Source organism: Excalfactoria chinensis, chromosome 2 (assembly GCF_039878825.1).
Source record: "Excalfactoria chinensis isolate bCotChi1 chromosome 2, bCotChi1.hap2, whole genome shotgun sequence".
NCBI lineage: Eukaryota > Metazoa > Chordata > Aves > Galliformes > Phasianidae > Excalfactoria > Excalfactoria chinensis.
Window position 1 is genome coordinate 125043754 of NC_092826.1, and position 17008 is coordinate 125060761.

General features: G+C 45.5%; 1 protein-coding gene across 1 annotated transcript in view; it reads left to right on the plus strand.

The window, feature by feature from the left end:
- The window catches only part of SPAG6 (sperm associated antigen 6), a 35153-nt gene extending 32106 nt beyond the window's left edge, over positions 1 to 3047 (plus strand). The window contains exon 11 of the mRNA XM_072330039.1: positions 78 to 3047. Within this exon, the coding sequence (XP_072186140.1) occupies positions 78 to 144 (67 nt within the window). The 3' untranslated portion in view covers positions 145 to 3047. The remainder of the gene's footprint in view (positions 1 to 77) is intronic.
- The last annotated feature ends 13961 nt before the right edge of the window (positions 3048 to 17008 follow it).

Below are 17008 nucleotides of genomic sequence, written 5' to 3' on the forward strand. Positions count from 1 at the left end.
GAAATATGAATAGTTTCATTACTTAGCACAGAACATGCTTTGTAGTCTAATGCACAAACAATATGTTTCTCTTTCAGGTATTATTCCCCTGGATATTCTGATATGCTTCTGGAACGAGTGGAAAATTACCAACCAGTTTTATAAACTTCAATTTTTATTAGAGCTGTATTTCACGTTTACGCTTTTATGACTGTAATACAAATACAGCTGCTGAAACTCTTGTTAGATTCTGAAATCTACTTCTACTGTTTGAACCACAGCAAGACCTCAGTATTTCCAGCAAGCTGTGTTTTGTTCTTTATAAAAATGTTGCTAAGATTTTGTTCCTATTTGTTTTTCTCTAACTTTGTGACCAGACAATGCAGTGTATATCGGTGGAATTTCATGCAAGGGTGTTGATTTATCACAGAAGCTTTTTTAGAATCAGTCATTTCCTTTTCCTTCCACAAGAAAGGTTTGTTATTATCTCATTCAAATTTTATCCTTCTCAGCACTTTATCAATTTTTCCCCCTTTTGTCTTTGCGCATTGTTTAGAGCTTCCCAAGCTTGATGAGGGGGAGGAAAAAGACGTCCCTTCTGCCTTTTCTAATTATAGAATTCATTCTATGCTGAGATTTCTTTTTTCCCACCACTACCTTTTGGAAAGTGATGCGATTTTTGCATCCCCAAACATATCAGTAGCTGCTAAATAGAGAAGTAATCAGATCTGATGATAATAAAAGGGCTGTATTCTGCGTGCTACAATAGTGTCACGATCCTGGCATGCTAAATAGTACATCTGCAAAACTCCTCCTAATTAAGGCAAGATTTGCTACAGAGGGAAGCAGCAATACATTATTTGGTGTCTGTGTCATTGTTCCTATTGGAAAGGATAGAGTGAACTCAGAATTCCCACAGGTACAAAGGGAAAGAAAGGACTCTGTGAGGTTCTGCAGTTTGGGTCAGCAGTACCGGGGCATCTCAGGAAGAGAAGAAAATTGCTAGGCTTCAGGAATGCTGTTGGTGAAATTTTGAGCACATCCAGAGGAAAGCTGACGGTACTTGAGTCCCACTCAACTGAGTAGTGGGACTAAGACTGCTCAGTACTTTCTCTTCAAGAGGTGAAGTTGCTGAAGAATTGAGCTGAAACACATTTGGAACTTAGTCATGAACCTGCAGATCATGTTGGCATGGAGATTATTGGAGGTATGAGCTCTTTCGTATACAACATCCTGAAAAGAAAATACTTTTGCCCTCTTATATAAGAGTACTTTCTATGTTCTACTTACTCTTCTGGTGTACTGTAGCTACAGGGAACAGCATACAAGCCTACAGCATTTACCAAGTAATAGGTAATTATCATTCACCATTTTTTGTTCTTCTAGACATTTTTTTCTCTTCCAAATATGCAGCAGGTTTGTTTTTGTTTTTTTCTTTTTCTTCTTCTTTTCCTTTTCTTTCCCAAAGAGCAATATGCAGTGTTTCTGGGATGGGATGTACAGCAATACGCAGTGTTTCTGGGATGGGATGTACAGCAATATGCAGTGTTTCTGGGATGGGATGTTGAAATTCTGGCAGCTGCAAGGGAACACAATACTTGAAAACCCCTGCAGGAGAAACTTGTCTACTTTCTTAAACATATTAGCTGAATGAGTTTATAAAACAGGGATAGCATCTTCTGTTACTTGTAAAACAGGAGCAAAGTCTTAATGCAGTTGGAAATGATTTAGAGTGAGTTTTTCTTGCCAAATTCCAAATTACTGTGTTCTTGTCAGCATATTTTTCATTGGTTCACAAAAACATTGGTGGGCTATGTTATGCTAAGGTTTACTTCTACAGAGGGCTGTGCTCCTGGTGTGAGGTTCTTGGTGCTCTCTGACTAGTTTGAGGAGAAGCAGAGGCTGCTCAGTAGTTGGCTGTACGGAGCATAACTGAGATGGAAACTGTTGGTGTCATGACTGCTGAAATATAAACCACACCAGATGGGTTCTTGCCTTAGCCTGCACCAGGTTTGGAACTGACTAACCAAATGTCTTTTCCTTTTTGGTATTTATATTTTGACATTAATAATGTGACAACACTGGTGGAAAAAAAAATGATTATGTGTATGAAGAAGATTGTTGTAATACTCAGTGAATTTTCCTAAATGCATTAGGGATATCTGAAAATCAAATCTTAAACATTCTTTGAAATGTCATGCAAGGACTTCCAGAGAGTCTTGAAGGATCTGAAGGCTTTATTTTCCCTAGCAGGGGAGAAATACTGTAGAAGGCTGAATGTAGTGCAGCTGGGAGGCTGGGTAGGCATTCAGCTGTGTACCATAGCTGTATCAGATGGTTGGGAGCACGTGCACAGCACACGATGCTAATGGGTGTGTTTTGTGTGGAGAGAGCACAGAGACTTCAGTCCCCTGACAAATATGTTACACCGTAATGATTCCCCTATGTTAAATTTCAATGCCTAAAGCCTTTGTCCACAGTCTTCTCACATTTTTTTCTGATTCCTGACAATGGAAATGATCACAAAAGGCAAACCTTCAAAGCAATCAGATTTTGCAGTGCAGTCTCGGTCAGACAAAGCATAAATCCCTTTTTATGCCAGTTCTGTCCTAGGCCAGAGGAGCTGTAAGGCCTCTTGTTGCAGGTCTCCCTCCTTGGTGATGCCACATCCCATTAGGCCGTGGCCGAGCCAAGCTTCCTCCTTGGAGAAACTTGCTCCGTGGAGAAGCCCTCAGCTCTTCTTCGCTGTCAGGCTGCTTCCCGGCATGGTAGTACACCTTGGGGCTGGAGGCTTCCCATGCAGAACACATCTGCATAAGGCAGACTGAGGCTTTTCCTACAGAATTATCACTAATTTGTGGTTTAGACTTACTTTACTAAAGCGAGAGTTACTTTTTTTCTCTTGGAGTGTTTCACAGGCTCTGATGTACAATGTTCCTGTTCTATCCTCTTGCTTGTCTTAAGTCATCATCTAAAACTATATTAATGTGTGTAATTGCTACTCTGGCAAGCTTCAAGTGTGTACCACTCGTCTCAGTTTCATAGAATAAAATGTAGATTTGCATTTTAATTTGTTGTGTAAATGCTGTTTTCATGCTAGTCTGTGACTGTGATGTTAAAGAGAATGAAGAACAGACTCATTTTGCAGCTGAGCCTGGCACCACCTCTGGGCGTTTGTCTCAGCATACCACCCAGCAGTGCCTACATTTCTCCTCCTGAGCTTAGAGACACACAAAGATTCTAAGTAAGAGTCTCTCTGGCAGAGGTAGCTTATTAAGACACACAAAGAAAATTAAGCTAGTGCTTTGGCAGAAGTAAATGTAAGCAGAGACAGCCCTTAAATCATTTTGCCAGTTGCTTTGACTGCAGCATGGGGACTTTTGAACCTCAGTCTTTTAAGGTCTTCTCTGGGGGCCCAAGCTATGATTTTTGTCTACGTTACTACATCTATTATTACATCTACAGATGTAAACTAGGGCCTCGAAAGAACATGTGGATGTGTAAAACTTGACTGTATTTCATTCAGTGGGTGGATTAACTGGCCTACAAAAGCTCCATTCTTTATCTGAATGACTGGAAACCAAGAGGATCTGCAAAGGGGAAATTCAAGGAGTTCCACTGTTATGCATGTAATATGTTCTGCATTTCCAAAGGGATTTACCAAGCCATTGCTTTGTCTTATCTGATGTGATCAATCTGCTGGAGAGCTGCATCTTAACAAATGAACAAAATGCTGAGGGAGCTGAATGGAACTGGTGAAAGAACAAGTGAATCTCCTTTTTATGAAGTAAAGCGTAAAGTTACTGTAATGAAGGAAGCCAATAGTGTGTGTGAATATTCTCAGTATTCTTGCTTTGGTGCTGTGGGTTGTGAATGAGCTTGGCCAGAAGGGAGTTCTAGGCATGGGGGATGCCGTGGGGTGGTCCACAGCTTCTGATGTAAGCTGGAGTTCTCTGATTTCTGGGCATGTGGAGGTGGCTGACTGCAGTCGCTTACAGTGAGAAGTCTGAAAGTATGCTTGCCTTAGTGTCTTCCTTATGAGCTGCTCAGAGCCCAGTGTTTTGGTTGCTAGAATTTTAGATCTCAGTATGTGACCAGGGTAGAAAGGAAATACAAAGTAGCACTAGACTGCAAAGCTAACACTTCCACTTCTTGCACTGACATAAGACTGCTTTTATGGTCCTGGATAAGTATTACGTCTCCCTGTGCATCGTCTTCAGCAGTGGAGTATAACCGTGTTAATTTGCATAAGTGCTGGAAATGCTACATCCCCATAAGAGATTGTGCAGCAGGACTTAAATGCCGTACTCCTTTCTGAACACGATATTAACTATTTTGCTCAAGAACCTTCAAAAACGTACCTGAGATGCTTTTGAGATGCTAATTTTAGAGTTTGAGTTGAACTAAAGACGAGGGGGTTCTGTGCGTTTCCTCACCTGACACAAAGTGAAGGAATCTCCGAAAAAGAGGAAATTACAATGTCTCTCATGACTGCACTAAGAGTATCGATGTCACTTTGTATAATACCGAACTGTTAATATTGATATTACTACGCTACATTCTGCAGTCAGCTCTATAATTTAGCAAGTGAAAATACTAATTACGTTATTACTGCCGCACTGTATTTCTAGATACTGCACAAAAGAATGAATTAGGAAACACAAGCAATTCTAAAGCATATTTTGGTGAGCAGGATGCTTTTTAAACCAAGAAATTGTGCTGCGTTGGCTTTCATGAGAAGCTGCTCTTACAGCAGTTGAGCATTTCTTAGGTGTTGGTGTTCCCTCCTGCTCAAAGGTCCGGCCACGAGGTGAGCCGAGTGCTCGGCGCAGTGCTGAGAACCATCACATCTGCTGTCTGTTGTAGGAACTGGTTGTGTTCCCTGTGATGCATCAGCAGGCTGTGGAGAGGAACAGTGTGAGTGTACTAATGGCATCATCATAATGGATTTCTAAAGAGATTCTGATGGCTTGCTTTTTCGCCATAAAAATACGCTCATTCCTGCTAATTCCTGCCTTCAAATGGAGTTAAAGGATAGGTACTTTGCTCCTTTTATCTCAAAACCAACCAAAGGTAGTGGAAAATTGTGCTAATATCCTTTTCTAAATCAAAGTTCTTGATGATTATTTTTGTGACACAATAGGTGATGAAACTCCTCCTGACCCCATGGCAAGATCAGTGTCTTTTGTTCCCTGAGGAAAGTTTCATCTCCGTAGCTACAGGCCAGTGATGTGTTTTATCCCTCTCGTCTTGTTTATAATTAGGTCTGATGTCCGCTGTGCGTGTTCACCTTTAAATATTAGGTCAGTGTTAAAGCCATTATCAATCTAAAACGTTGGACTATTACCAGGATTCGGCTTTTGTTGCCCCACACTGCTATAATTATATTACTGTCTATTGTTAAAAATTAATAATATGCAGCATAGAGGTCTGATGGAATCATGTTAATGAGAACACTGAAGCTTCATTGACTTGCAATATCATTAGAGCTCTGAGACAGGTTTATAGCCCTGTGCAAAGTGTATTTGTGTTGCTTTAGACGCAGTATTTATTTGGTCACACCCAGCCAAATGTTTCCTTACTAAATTAAAATAAATGCTGGTAAGTTCAATGAGCTACAAAGATGTATAGTATAATTTCAGGTTCTCAAGTCACAGAAAATGAGCCCCAGCAATGGAAATCGGTAGAGGGTCAAAAATGATGGATATACTAGAGAATATGAACAAAGAGGGAAGGCAGTTTACAGAGTTGAGGGAAGCTGGGTTGTTGGGGTTTTCTTTTATGACTCAAGCAATGCATAAAATTTGGAAAGAACGTCTCCCGTTTAAAGTCTGTTCAGATGTTGATGTAACCACTCCCTGTACACACGTGCATACTCATTTACAAGCATAATTAATGGCAATCATAATTAATTGAGTTGTAATTGTTAGGATTTCTGTCTTTGTTCTCAAGAGACTTGCCCCTGTAAAGCATCGTTAGTGGCTGAGGGGAGCAGGTTGCTGGCAGGCCCTCCGCTCCCTGGTGTGGGTTTTGTGGGACTGATCCCCACAAAGGCACAGGCCTTTTGTATAGGCCTGCCCACCTGCAACAGGCAGAGTTCAGAGAGATCACGCTCCTTGCCAACCGTCACAGGCAGAGGTGGAGCTGAAAGATCCATCAGGCTGTCCATCCCTACAGCTTGCACCTCCAGGGATCAGGGTTGCACAGATTCCACTCTGCTTCTCTATCCTATGTCCAGGAGAGCATCACCCTCATCTGTTTGGGTCTGGCAATGGAGGGCTTCCTTCTCCTCCTTGGCATGTCCCAGAGTGTTGTGTGAAGGTTCAGAAGAGCTCTGAACCTGAAAGCTGGTATGAACGCTGTGTTATTACTGTTTGCAATGTGATCAGTGTGCAGCTGACCCTAATTCATTTTTGTGTGGTAGCACTCTTGTTTAAAGTGGAGACATTTGCACAAGTTACAGCTATGCTCCGCAGCAAGGGTATGAAACCTGGCCTTCACCCTGAAATGTGAGCTCCATTTGGACCTTCTCCCCATATTTATGCACCTCTGTTATCACACGTGATCTACTAGTAACCAAATCTGTTGTAACTTTGTCACTGACTTGAATTATCACGAGCTCATGGATCCTTTAGGCCTTACCTTCCCCCTAAGTGTTTTTTAAATCCTGATGCTGTGTTTATGCTGGTAGTTGTGCAATGGGAATGTTTGGTAAACTCACAGCTTAATTTACAATTGAAGAATGCTTTAGCAGCTGTTTTATAACAGTAGAACTACTCTGACTTAAATGACTGTTCTTAAGAGATTAAAAACTAATTGAAAAGGTGAAGAAGTCCAGGACTGTCTTCTCTCTCTCTCTCTCTCTTTGCATTTCTTGTGTTTATTTTTAAAGACGTCTTTGAAACTGCTTTATAAATGGTTTGAGTTCCTCTGCGTGATTTAGATGGCAGAGAAAGCCAGTTAGCTGGCACTTATTCTCTGACCACCTGAGAGAAAGGAGTTTTCCATCCTCTTGAACATCATCTGGAGCTATAATAAAATGTGCTCTCAGCTGGGTTCCTTCTGCGTGCAAATAGAGCTACATCATTGCACACACACCGAAAGGAAGGACACAGAGCTACAGAACCAAGCTGAAATCTGGATTTTGCCTTCTCTTCAGAGACCACAAGTGATTTTCTGGAGTCTTCATGAAAATCATTTGTATTTTGAAGGAGTGATATACCTCTCCCTTCCCCTCAGCCTGAGTAGGACCAAAGCTGGAGATCCTTTTCTATACAGCAGTTACAGCAATCACCTGATGGGGTCGGTGTGAAAAACCCCAGCAAATAATTATTGAATGAATTTTAAAATCCACAAAGCAAAAGAAGTAATTGAGGAAAAATCAATAGTAGGATCACACTAAAAAAACAAAACAAAAAACCAAACAAATGTTAATTAAACTTCAGTTGAATTTTCAGTCCAATCTTTGCAGATGAATGAAGTGCGGTGCTGGTGTGGTTGCATCCTGGGGTGAGAGGCACATGAAGAATCCACACGAGAAGGATGTCAGCTAACTGGTGCTGCGGACGGGCCGTTCTGTTTGTATGGCGGCTGATCCTGCAAACCCGCAACCAGGAAGAGCTTTTGTTGATGTGAGGGTGCCTGTGTGCTGCGGGGAAGGTTCGCGGGCATATGGCAGTCAGATGAGGGCGGCAGCTCCCGTGATGTGCTGTGAGCTGGTGGAATCGTCAGATGACAAAACTCGGCGACTTCACAGGAGCGCGATGTAATCTGAAGCCATTCTGCAGGGAAACTGGAGACAGCAAGTAAAATTTTGGAGCCTGATATAAATTCCATCCCGTTTAACTGCCATCGTTTTTACTGCTGCAGATTAGAAAACCATTGTTTCATGGTATAATTGAAAAACTCCTCATTAGAGGAGCGTTTTTCAGAGCCCCCAGACGCATGGCTTTAAGGCCGTAGCTGTCTTCTGTATATCGCTGTGCCCTGAGCTGGACCATTTGCTTCGTTCCCTTTCTCCCACTATTGAAATAGTGGTTCAGTCTCTTTCTTCTGGATTTCCTTCATCTTACCTCTCTCTCTCTTTTTCCCCTTTAAATACTTCTTGTTACTTTGATTAGTTAACTCATATTCATTGATATATGCTTTACAAGGGATGTAAACTCTCCTTCAGCTCCTTCTCAGTGCTTTTCTAGACCTCAAGCACTCTCTGTTCTTTGCTTTGGAAAATGTCCTTGCAGGTTATGATGCACTTTGATAATTTGCCTTGTGTTTTTATTCATTTGGCTAATTGCACTTCAGATTTTCTTTAGCCCTCCTAAATTACGCATCTTCCTTGTCAGAGCTCCTTAGGATTGCTGTTGCTTTTCTAAGGGCAGTTACTGAGTCCTGGCAGCCAGTTGTTGCTGTGACAGTCGGCTGATGTATGCCTTGAAGTCAATACGCACAACTGCATGTTAAATGCTAACGGTGCGGTGACAAGGACAACCCGCTTTTAAAAATGCTTTTTCAAAAAGCCAAACCCAAATGTGGAGTTAAAAAGACTTTAAAAGAGAAAAACTGCAAAGCAGCGCACCCACACCGAGGAGCAGGAATCCTCGAGATGAGCCACACAGTGTGATTTAATCAGCTCCCTGCAAAATCTCAAAGGAAATCTCGTCAGTAAAAGATTTCAGGAGCAGAGGAAAACGTCACAGGCCCCACGTTGTCCTGTGGGTAGGAAATGTTGCATGTGAGTCCCTGCACGACTTCTGCTGGTTTGTTTCCCAGGACGGGGTTCATGAGGCAAATGTAGCTCCTCCAGCAAGGCAGGAATTCATTCTTTGCTTCAGATGGACTGTTTCATCAGACAACTTCATCAGGACCCCTCCCTGTGTGTTTTAATGACTGCTTCGTTTTAAAGCTGCGCGGAGCCAGCTACTGCCTTCATCTTTCTCTCTCTCTTCCCTGCATCTTTCTTCCACCTTTCCATTCCTTTTCCCCATTACCTTCTGAGGCGTGCTGTAAGGTATGTCTGTCGGTGAGTATTACTTTCACCAGCTTTGCTTTGTAGCAGCGTGTCTATAAATGGCAGACAGCATCACTCCTAATTACACATTGCCCCCAGATGCTCCGCGGGTGATGCTGATGGATGGCTGCGTGGGTGGTGCTGAGGGGGGCTGGGATGCAGCTCTAAGTGGTAGCAGAGGTCTCTCTTTGGACTGGCCTCGGCAGCCCTCCTCTGTAACAGGAGCCTGGGAGCCTCCGAACTCTTGAGCCCTGGGCTTTGGCAGCGGGGGCATAGAGCTGGAAAGACTTTGAGGTGCAACTCAAACAGATAGGGAAGAGGAGCAGCTGGGAGAGGCAGAGAATTTACTTCTTACCCATCGCTGTGGAAACGACACAGCACGCAGGGCTGAGGAGCTGCAGCAGACTGCGCAAGCTGTTAAACCTCTTTGCTCTCTTGATTCCAATTCTCCCATTGCCTTTGCTTCCAAGGGTCTGCCCTGCTGGCTGCATGAGCTTGGCTTCATTTCCTTAATAATGTTTCAGACAGTGTCCTTCTGTATGGACTGAGATATCCCCCTCATGGAAGAAGCCACCCTCTTTGGAGGACAACCTTTGGGCTTTGGAACTGACTCTGTTCTGTCCTGCCCCCAGCTTTCTATAAGTCTTTCCTCCCGCCCTGTGGCAAGTTCTGTTCCTGGGTAATTTTTGGTGCGGAACCTTGTCAGAACCATTTTCAAAACTGGACTGTGCCACACCTGCTGGATCCTCTCTCTGTGCCCTTATCATCGTGCACCCAGAGCTCCAGCAGGTCGGCAAGGCAGGATTTCTCTCTGCAGAAGCTGTGCTGTCTTCTCCAACAGACCATGTTTATCCCTGTCTTTAGTGACTTTATTTCTACAGACTCTATTGCCCTTAGCAAGGGTGGATGGCAAAATTCCTGGTCTGCTGCTCCCACAGTCATTTCTGCTGTCCTTTCTGTGGATGGAGGTGTGAGGACAGCTTGCCAGCCCCCGGCAGCTCAGCTCCTTGCAGTGATGCTGGGTTGCATTGCTCATCCTGCAGCCCTGGGGCTGAGGGGTGAGAATGAACTGCAGCTGGGGACAGAGTGGGGCTGCACTCAGGACTGGAAGCCACCATCATGAGAAATGCTGGCAACTTGTAACTTTGCTTCTAAAGGCATTTGTTTAGTTTCTAAAGGGGGTACCGAGGCACCAGTTGTTCTCTTGCACTTCCCTCCATAGGGATTCTCCAGGGCATTCTGCACAGCTTCTCACACTGCAGTCTGCAGAGTGCAGAGAATGTGCTTAGAGGTATGGTGATAACGTCAGTTCTGTCATAGTTTTCATGTGTTGTATTTCTCTATTTGTATGCTACTGGTATTTGATGAGGACATTTCCTGCAGTGTGGGGGAATGTCTGCATTGACAGCATAATGGAGTAAAGTGGGAGAGAGTGAAACTCTATCCTGGAATCCTATGGATTGGGATTTAGAAGAAAAAATGAACACAAAAAAAAAAACAAAGAACAGAGCGAATTACAAGCCCGTTGGGTTAAACATAAAGGTTCTGGCCATTAAACAAAATGTTTCATATGTGACATCCAATGGGTGACAGATGCTGCTGAGGAGGGCCCAGAGGGGCCAGGAGGCAGCTGAGCCTCCCCTGATGCCTGCACACAAGCAGAACGGTTCTCCAGGTAATGTTCTTTACTTATCACCAAAATGGTCAGAAAATAAAAACAGCAAATTAAAAGCTAACAGCAAATAAAAATGCAGGAGACAGCAGCGAGAGACTGGGCTGGAGGTGAGGTGGCTGCGGGGGCAGCTTTGTTCCAGGAAGGGAAGGTCCCACAGCATGATGAGAATGCTTGGCTGGGGCCGTCTGTCATATCTGTCATTGTTATGAGCATGGACAGATGATGATGATCTCTCCATTCTGTTTCTGGTTTTTCTCAGTCTCCCGAGATGCTCATCCAGCTGTTTTCACCACAAAATTTATTCAGCTAATCTGCCCCTTTTCCTTTCTCATTTTCTTTCAGTGCTCCTTACCTTCCCCAGGCTGTTGCTGTCCTCTCTCTGCTCCTCGCTGCCATCGGCCTTCGCTGCTCATGGGGAAGTTGTCTGCTTCCCAGAGCTTGATGGTGCACTGCTGCCTTCCTCCTGCCCTGATTTTCAGCTCACCTGACTGCAGCACATGGACCCTGTGCTCTGCCAGGCTGTGGAGGGGCAGGGGCTGTTTCTCCACAGGAAGCTTCTTGCAGACCCTCAGGAACCTGAGGAACGCTGAGGGTAAGATCTGTATGCAGCAGTTTGGTAGAATTAGAACCAGACTGGAGCTGCGTGTCAAGGTGTTCTGTGATGAGCAGCACCTTAAAACAATGGCAGAAGTCCCCCACTGGCCAAGCTGCCTCCACCTGCTCCCTGCAGGACACGCACGGTGCCGTGCAGCACTGGGCTGTGTGGTGGCTGGTGCCTGGGTGTGACCTCACCTGTTACGGTGGCCAAAGATCTTTGTGGGAAGAGTGCGTGATGGAAGATTATGGGACCATCAGATAAAGACTGGCCAGGTGAGAGATTTTGTTGTTAGGAAGGCATGAAGTATTTCTAAAATACACAACCCTCTGGCAGGCCGGGCCACACCTGAAGGCCCCTTGCGATAAAGCCACGGGGGCTGGAGCACCTGGTCTGAAGGGCGGCTGGGCGGGCTGCAAAACCCCAAAGGCACCCGAGGTTTGTGGCTGAAATAAATACATGATGACCTGGAATGCCAGCTTCTCTACTCAGCTCCATTGCTGCAAAAGAAGGCTCTTCTAGCTGGACTGCTGTGCCACGTGCGAGAGGTCTCAAACTGCAAATTTGGAGTTGGTGTTCTGCCTGTTTTGCAGTGCCACCTTCCAGTCATGGTAGTTCATAAAACACATCACATACGGAAGAGAAAGGTGGGGAAAGGGGTTGTGCTTGTGCTCTCCTTGCTTCAGGCACTCCCTTCAATGAAATGTGTGCAGCCATACCTCTTTTTCCTTACAGTACAGCTGCAATAATGTGCTTTGCGCCTTTAAATGTGTGCAGCACCATGCCTGCCTGGCAGGACCATGAGAATTCAAGATGGGAGAGGCAGGCTTTGTTTTCTCTCTCATGGAGATTTTGCATTTGTTCCCGTTATGTTGGCTTGCAGAGCGGGTTAGTAAACACTCCCATCCTGTTTGCCAGTTTCTTTATATTTTCTGTACACAGGGAGCAAAATGCACATTTTCCCTCTGCACAGGAAAATGAAGGGGAATCAAGATGCACAGAATCTGTTGGGGAAGCAGTGTCTCCTGCTGCAAAGTCTTCCTGCTGCAAACAGGCAGCCCGCGCTCTCTCATTTGAAACTGCAAAGCACAGAAAATAAACCAGCAGATGCGCGTTCTTCTGTGCCTGATGCCTGTACCTGTTCTTACCCCTGCTGTCAATTCGTTTTCAGGTTCTTTCATTTTCCTGCTCAGCTCCTCATTGTTCTAAGGTATAAGACAATCCCCACGGAGGTCGTCCTTGGCTCACGGTGGGTGCCAGGTTACACTGAGCAGTGGTCAGGCTCTGTACCTCGCTGTGATGCTATCTGGTGTCCCTGGGGCCAGGTCTGGGGCTCCTCTGAGGACCACAAGTTCCTGAGCAGTGCGGTGGCTCGGGGCTGGAAGGAGGTATTTGTACAGTCTAAGTGTGTGGAGCCACATTAGCATTAGAGCTTGTTTGCATGGTCAGAGGCTTACCCATGCTGTCAGCCCTGATGAATTCATGAGGATGTTATGACAATTTGCGGAGAGGCCTCCAGGCTTTCAGAGGAGATGTGGATTAACTGTGGTCAGAGCTGTGCTCTTTTTTCCCCCTGTGCCTGTGACCTCCTTGGGAAAAAAAAACAACACAGAAGTTATGTCAGAAGAGCGCTCTCCATTCATTAAATAAAGACGCAGCTGTCGTGAGTGGATGTGTGTGTACATGTGTGCAGAATAGCAGCGGCTGCCCCAACATCCTCCCTTCAGAATCCTGCTGCGGGAGGGCGGCCATAAATAACTCAGGCCCCTGCAGTGTGCAGCCAGGATGAGCTGCCAGTGCCAAGCGAGAGCCTTCCCCAGCAGTGCTCCTCACAGGCGCTGGGTGCCGTGGGCAGCCCGCCCTGCCCGGCTCTGCTGGCTCCAGGTCAGCACTGGGAGGTGCACTGAGGATACAAGAAGTGCTCGGGCACTAGGCAGAGTTTCATCAGTCACAATCCTAACAAGCACTGCACTGATGCTCAGGGTTTCTTCAGGAGAAATGTTCGTTCTTCTCGAATCTGCGCTGCTCTAAGTGGGATGTTGCCAAATGAAAGAGAATCCTTCCCCACATTCATGTTCTGAACTCAGTGTGATGCCCTGAGAGTCCTTGCAGCCCCTCTGCCTGCTGCAGGCTGACAGGAAAGGTGCTGTGCCAGGCAGGAGGCTGCAGCCCGACCTGCTGCTGCTCCTCAAAGCTTGATTTCTTTTTACAATTGCAAAGGGGATTCTTCTTCTTATTTTAAGAGTTTTGTTCAAAGTAACCATTAGGAAGCTGTTGTCACTCTTCTTTTTTTCCTGGAGACACTGTAGATGTGATTTGCCTTTCAGCTCTTAGAACAGCTAGGAGTGAGTGAATTCCAATGTTCCTTGAGAAAAGGGTTCCTTTGTTAGCGAGGCTCCTCTGCTGCTCCCTTCAGGGCCCCGTTCTACCTGCCTGATTTGAAAACATTCCCCGACCTTTTTGGTTATGCAAACCTGCTTTACTCTTTTATTCTGCTAAATCTCAGTCTCCAAGATGGCTTCTTCCACTACTACTATCTCCTACAAATAATCGGGGAAGGGTTTTATCTCCAGAACACCACTCTAACTTTCCAAGAACCTATCTGCACATACACACCACGTTCCTTTAACCACCCAGCTGCACCAAAGGCAGTACAATTGCTACCTGTGCTGCGTGCTGTTCTTACGCGTATCTCTTGCTTGAAATGGAGATGGCATCACATATGCTAACGCATCAAACATTTATATGAGCAGAACTGCATATGTGGTAAATGTTTTACCAGTGCAGCTACCTTGGTAAAATGAAATTATAGCCCTGCCTAATTATAATGAAATAAAACCAGGCAGTAGACCAAGACACAGTGGTTAATTCTTTATTACAGTGTGTTTCCAGCTGCAACAGGGTATAAATATCACCTTTTCCCGTGTGGGTTATTTTAATTTTTTTCCATAATGTCAAGGATTTATTATTTCTAAACGCAATCATGACATCAGTTGCAATGGGAACATTTTTATCTTTTCCCCGTGTTCTGAATAGACAAACCTCTGTAAGGCAAACAGCGAGCTTTCAAAATCCAGCTTATCTCCATGGTTAGACAAGGTGTGGCCGCTCTTGGGGCCTCCTGCCCCACGCAGATGCTGCTTTTGCAGCCCCTCACTGCGGTCCTCAGTCTATAATGCGAGGAAAGTTTTATAGCTCTATATTTACACATTCTTAGTGCCGCCGTATACTTTGTTTTCAATGGAGACATTATATTTAGAAGTTGCTCAAAATGTGGAGCATGTGTTAAATTTCTTTTGCGTAATCTGTCAAGACTAATTTGATTCGAGACCGGTGCCTTTTTTCCCCCCATCTGTTTGGGAAAGTGCAGTTGTAGAGACATCAGTCATGTAACACTTTCTGCAGAACAGCTTTACTGACAGTTGGGAGTTGTCAGTAACCATGTGCACTTCAAGCTCCCAGTCTGGCTGCGGAGAGAAAAACCCTCTGACACACAGTTTGCACAGAGCAGAAGAACTCCGGGCCGGCAGCACCAGCACCATCTTCAGAGTGACCTCCTGCCTCGTGGCCAGTCACTCGTGCTTTGTGCCTTGAAGATGCAGAACCACCAGTGTCTGGGACCAACATAGACTGCACCTAACAGCATTCGCTCACCAGTAATGTATTCCACTGGTTAACCATCATTATGTACTCAACTGTGTCTTGTTTCCTGTTTAAACTGATCTAGCTTCAGCTTTAAGAGGTTTTGGATCTCTGCTCCTCACCCACCTATGGAGAAACCAAGGCCTGTGCCGTGTGTAGGAAGATGTCTCAGACAGCAAAACAGACCCACAAAGAGAAAAGCATGATCCTGGGGCCAGTGCCTGCAGCTCTGCTTTCAGAGCTCCTTCAGTGCCGTGGCAGAGCCAGAAGCAGGGGCTGGCAGGGCTCAGTGCAGGCTCATGGGGCTCAGCATGGGTTCAAAGGGCTCTCTGGTGTTGTCTGCATGCAGGAGGTGGAGGAATCACAGAACCACAGAACTGTAGGGGCTGGAAGGGATCTCTAGAGATCACTGAGTCCAACACCAGGTTGCACAGGTAGGTGTCCAGGTGGGTGTTGAATGTCTGCAGAGAAGGAACACTCCACAGGCTCTCTGGGCAGCCTGTTCCAGTGCTCTGTCACCATTACTGTGAACAAGTTCTTACGCACATTTGTGAGGAACTTCCTATGGTTCAGTTTGCAGCCATTTCCCCATGTCCTGTTGCCATGTGCTGCTGAAGGAAGGGACACCAAATTGCCTGTGGAAGCCGACTGGCAGCTGGTCACCAGTGGGGTTCTGCAGGGCTCTGTGTTAGGGACAGTTCTCTTTAATGTTTTCATTAACAACTTGGATGCAGGACTTGAAGGTACTCTAAGTCAGTTTGCAGACGATGTTGAACTGACAGGAGCTGTTGACTCTTTTGAGATTAGAGAAGCATTGCAGAGAGATGCTGATAAACTGGAAGGCTGAGCAGTCACCAACCACGTGAGGTTTAACAAGAGCAAGTGTTGGATTCTGCAGCTGGGTTGGGGCAACTCTGGGTACCCGTACAGACTGGAGGACGAGACGACAGAATGCAGATCCATAGAGAGGGACATGGGGGTTTAGGCTGACAGCAAGATGAATGTGAGCCAGCAGGGTGCCCTGGGGTGCACCAGGCCCAGCACTGCCACTGGGAGAAGGAGGGGTTGTCTGCTCTGCTCTGTGCAGCCTCAGCTCCAGCACTGGGTGCAGTTTGGGTGCCACGATATAAGAAAGATATAAAGCTATTAGAGAGCATCCATAGGAAAACTACAAAGATGATGATGGGTCTGGAGAGCATGATGTGTGAGGAATGGCTGAGCTGCCTGGGTTTGCTCATCCCAGAGCAGAGGAGCTGAGGGTAGGCCTCATGGCAGCTGCAACTCCTCACAGGAGCTGCACATTTCCTTGTTGAACCTTGAATTTTTAACGGACCCTCCTCACTGAATCTTTGCCCTTTGTCCTGTCAGGCCAAATAGTTTAGTGTCATCAACATATATGACTGTGTCACCATCAAAGTTGTGGATGAAGGTACTAAATGATGTGGATCTCAGTACTGTGAGTGATCTGGTTAGTGGTGCCCTGCCTTATACTGGGCCACTGAACTACTCTTTGAACCCGGTGTTTCTTCCACGTTTCAGACAATTTTCCAGTCTGTCCTGGCAGCCCACACACTCTGAACTTTCAAGTGACAATGTTGTGCAAGATACTGTCAAAGCCCTACTAATGTCAAGGGTAGATTACATGCAAAACTTTCATCTTCACACATTCAGTCATTTCCTCTTAGCAGGTTTGGCTGGGTCCAATTTGCTGTCTGTAAATCCATACTGACTGTTCCCAAGTACCTCTTTGTCCTTTATAGCCTTAGAAAGGGATCCCAAGATGGAAACACTCCATGATCTTCTAGTGACTGAGATGATGTCCACCAGCAGATAGTTCCCCAGTTTCCCATGATAGGTGAAGCGTTAGATCTTTTCAGCTATCGGGGACTTTCCCAGCCACCAAAGCTGTCACAGACAGCAGTCAGCAGTCACACAATGACCCTGAGCAGCTCTTTCAGGAAATGGGTGCCTTCCCTCGTGTCCAGCTCAGCTGTGCTTCCTTTCTGCATTTTGTGTCATCAGGAAGACGCTCATGTAGCTGATCAGGTCTTCTGCCCAAATTCCATCTTCCTACATAACAGGGTTGTTTTTTTGCTGAGCTCTCAGCAAG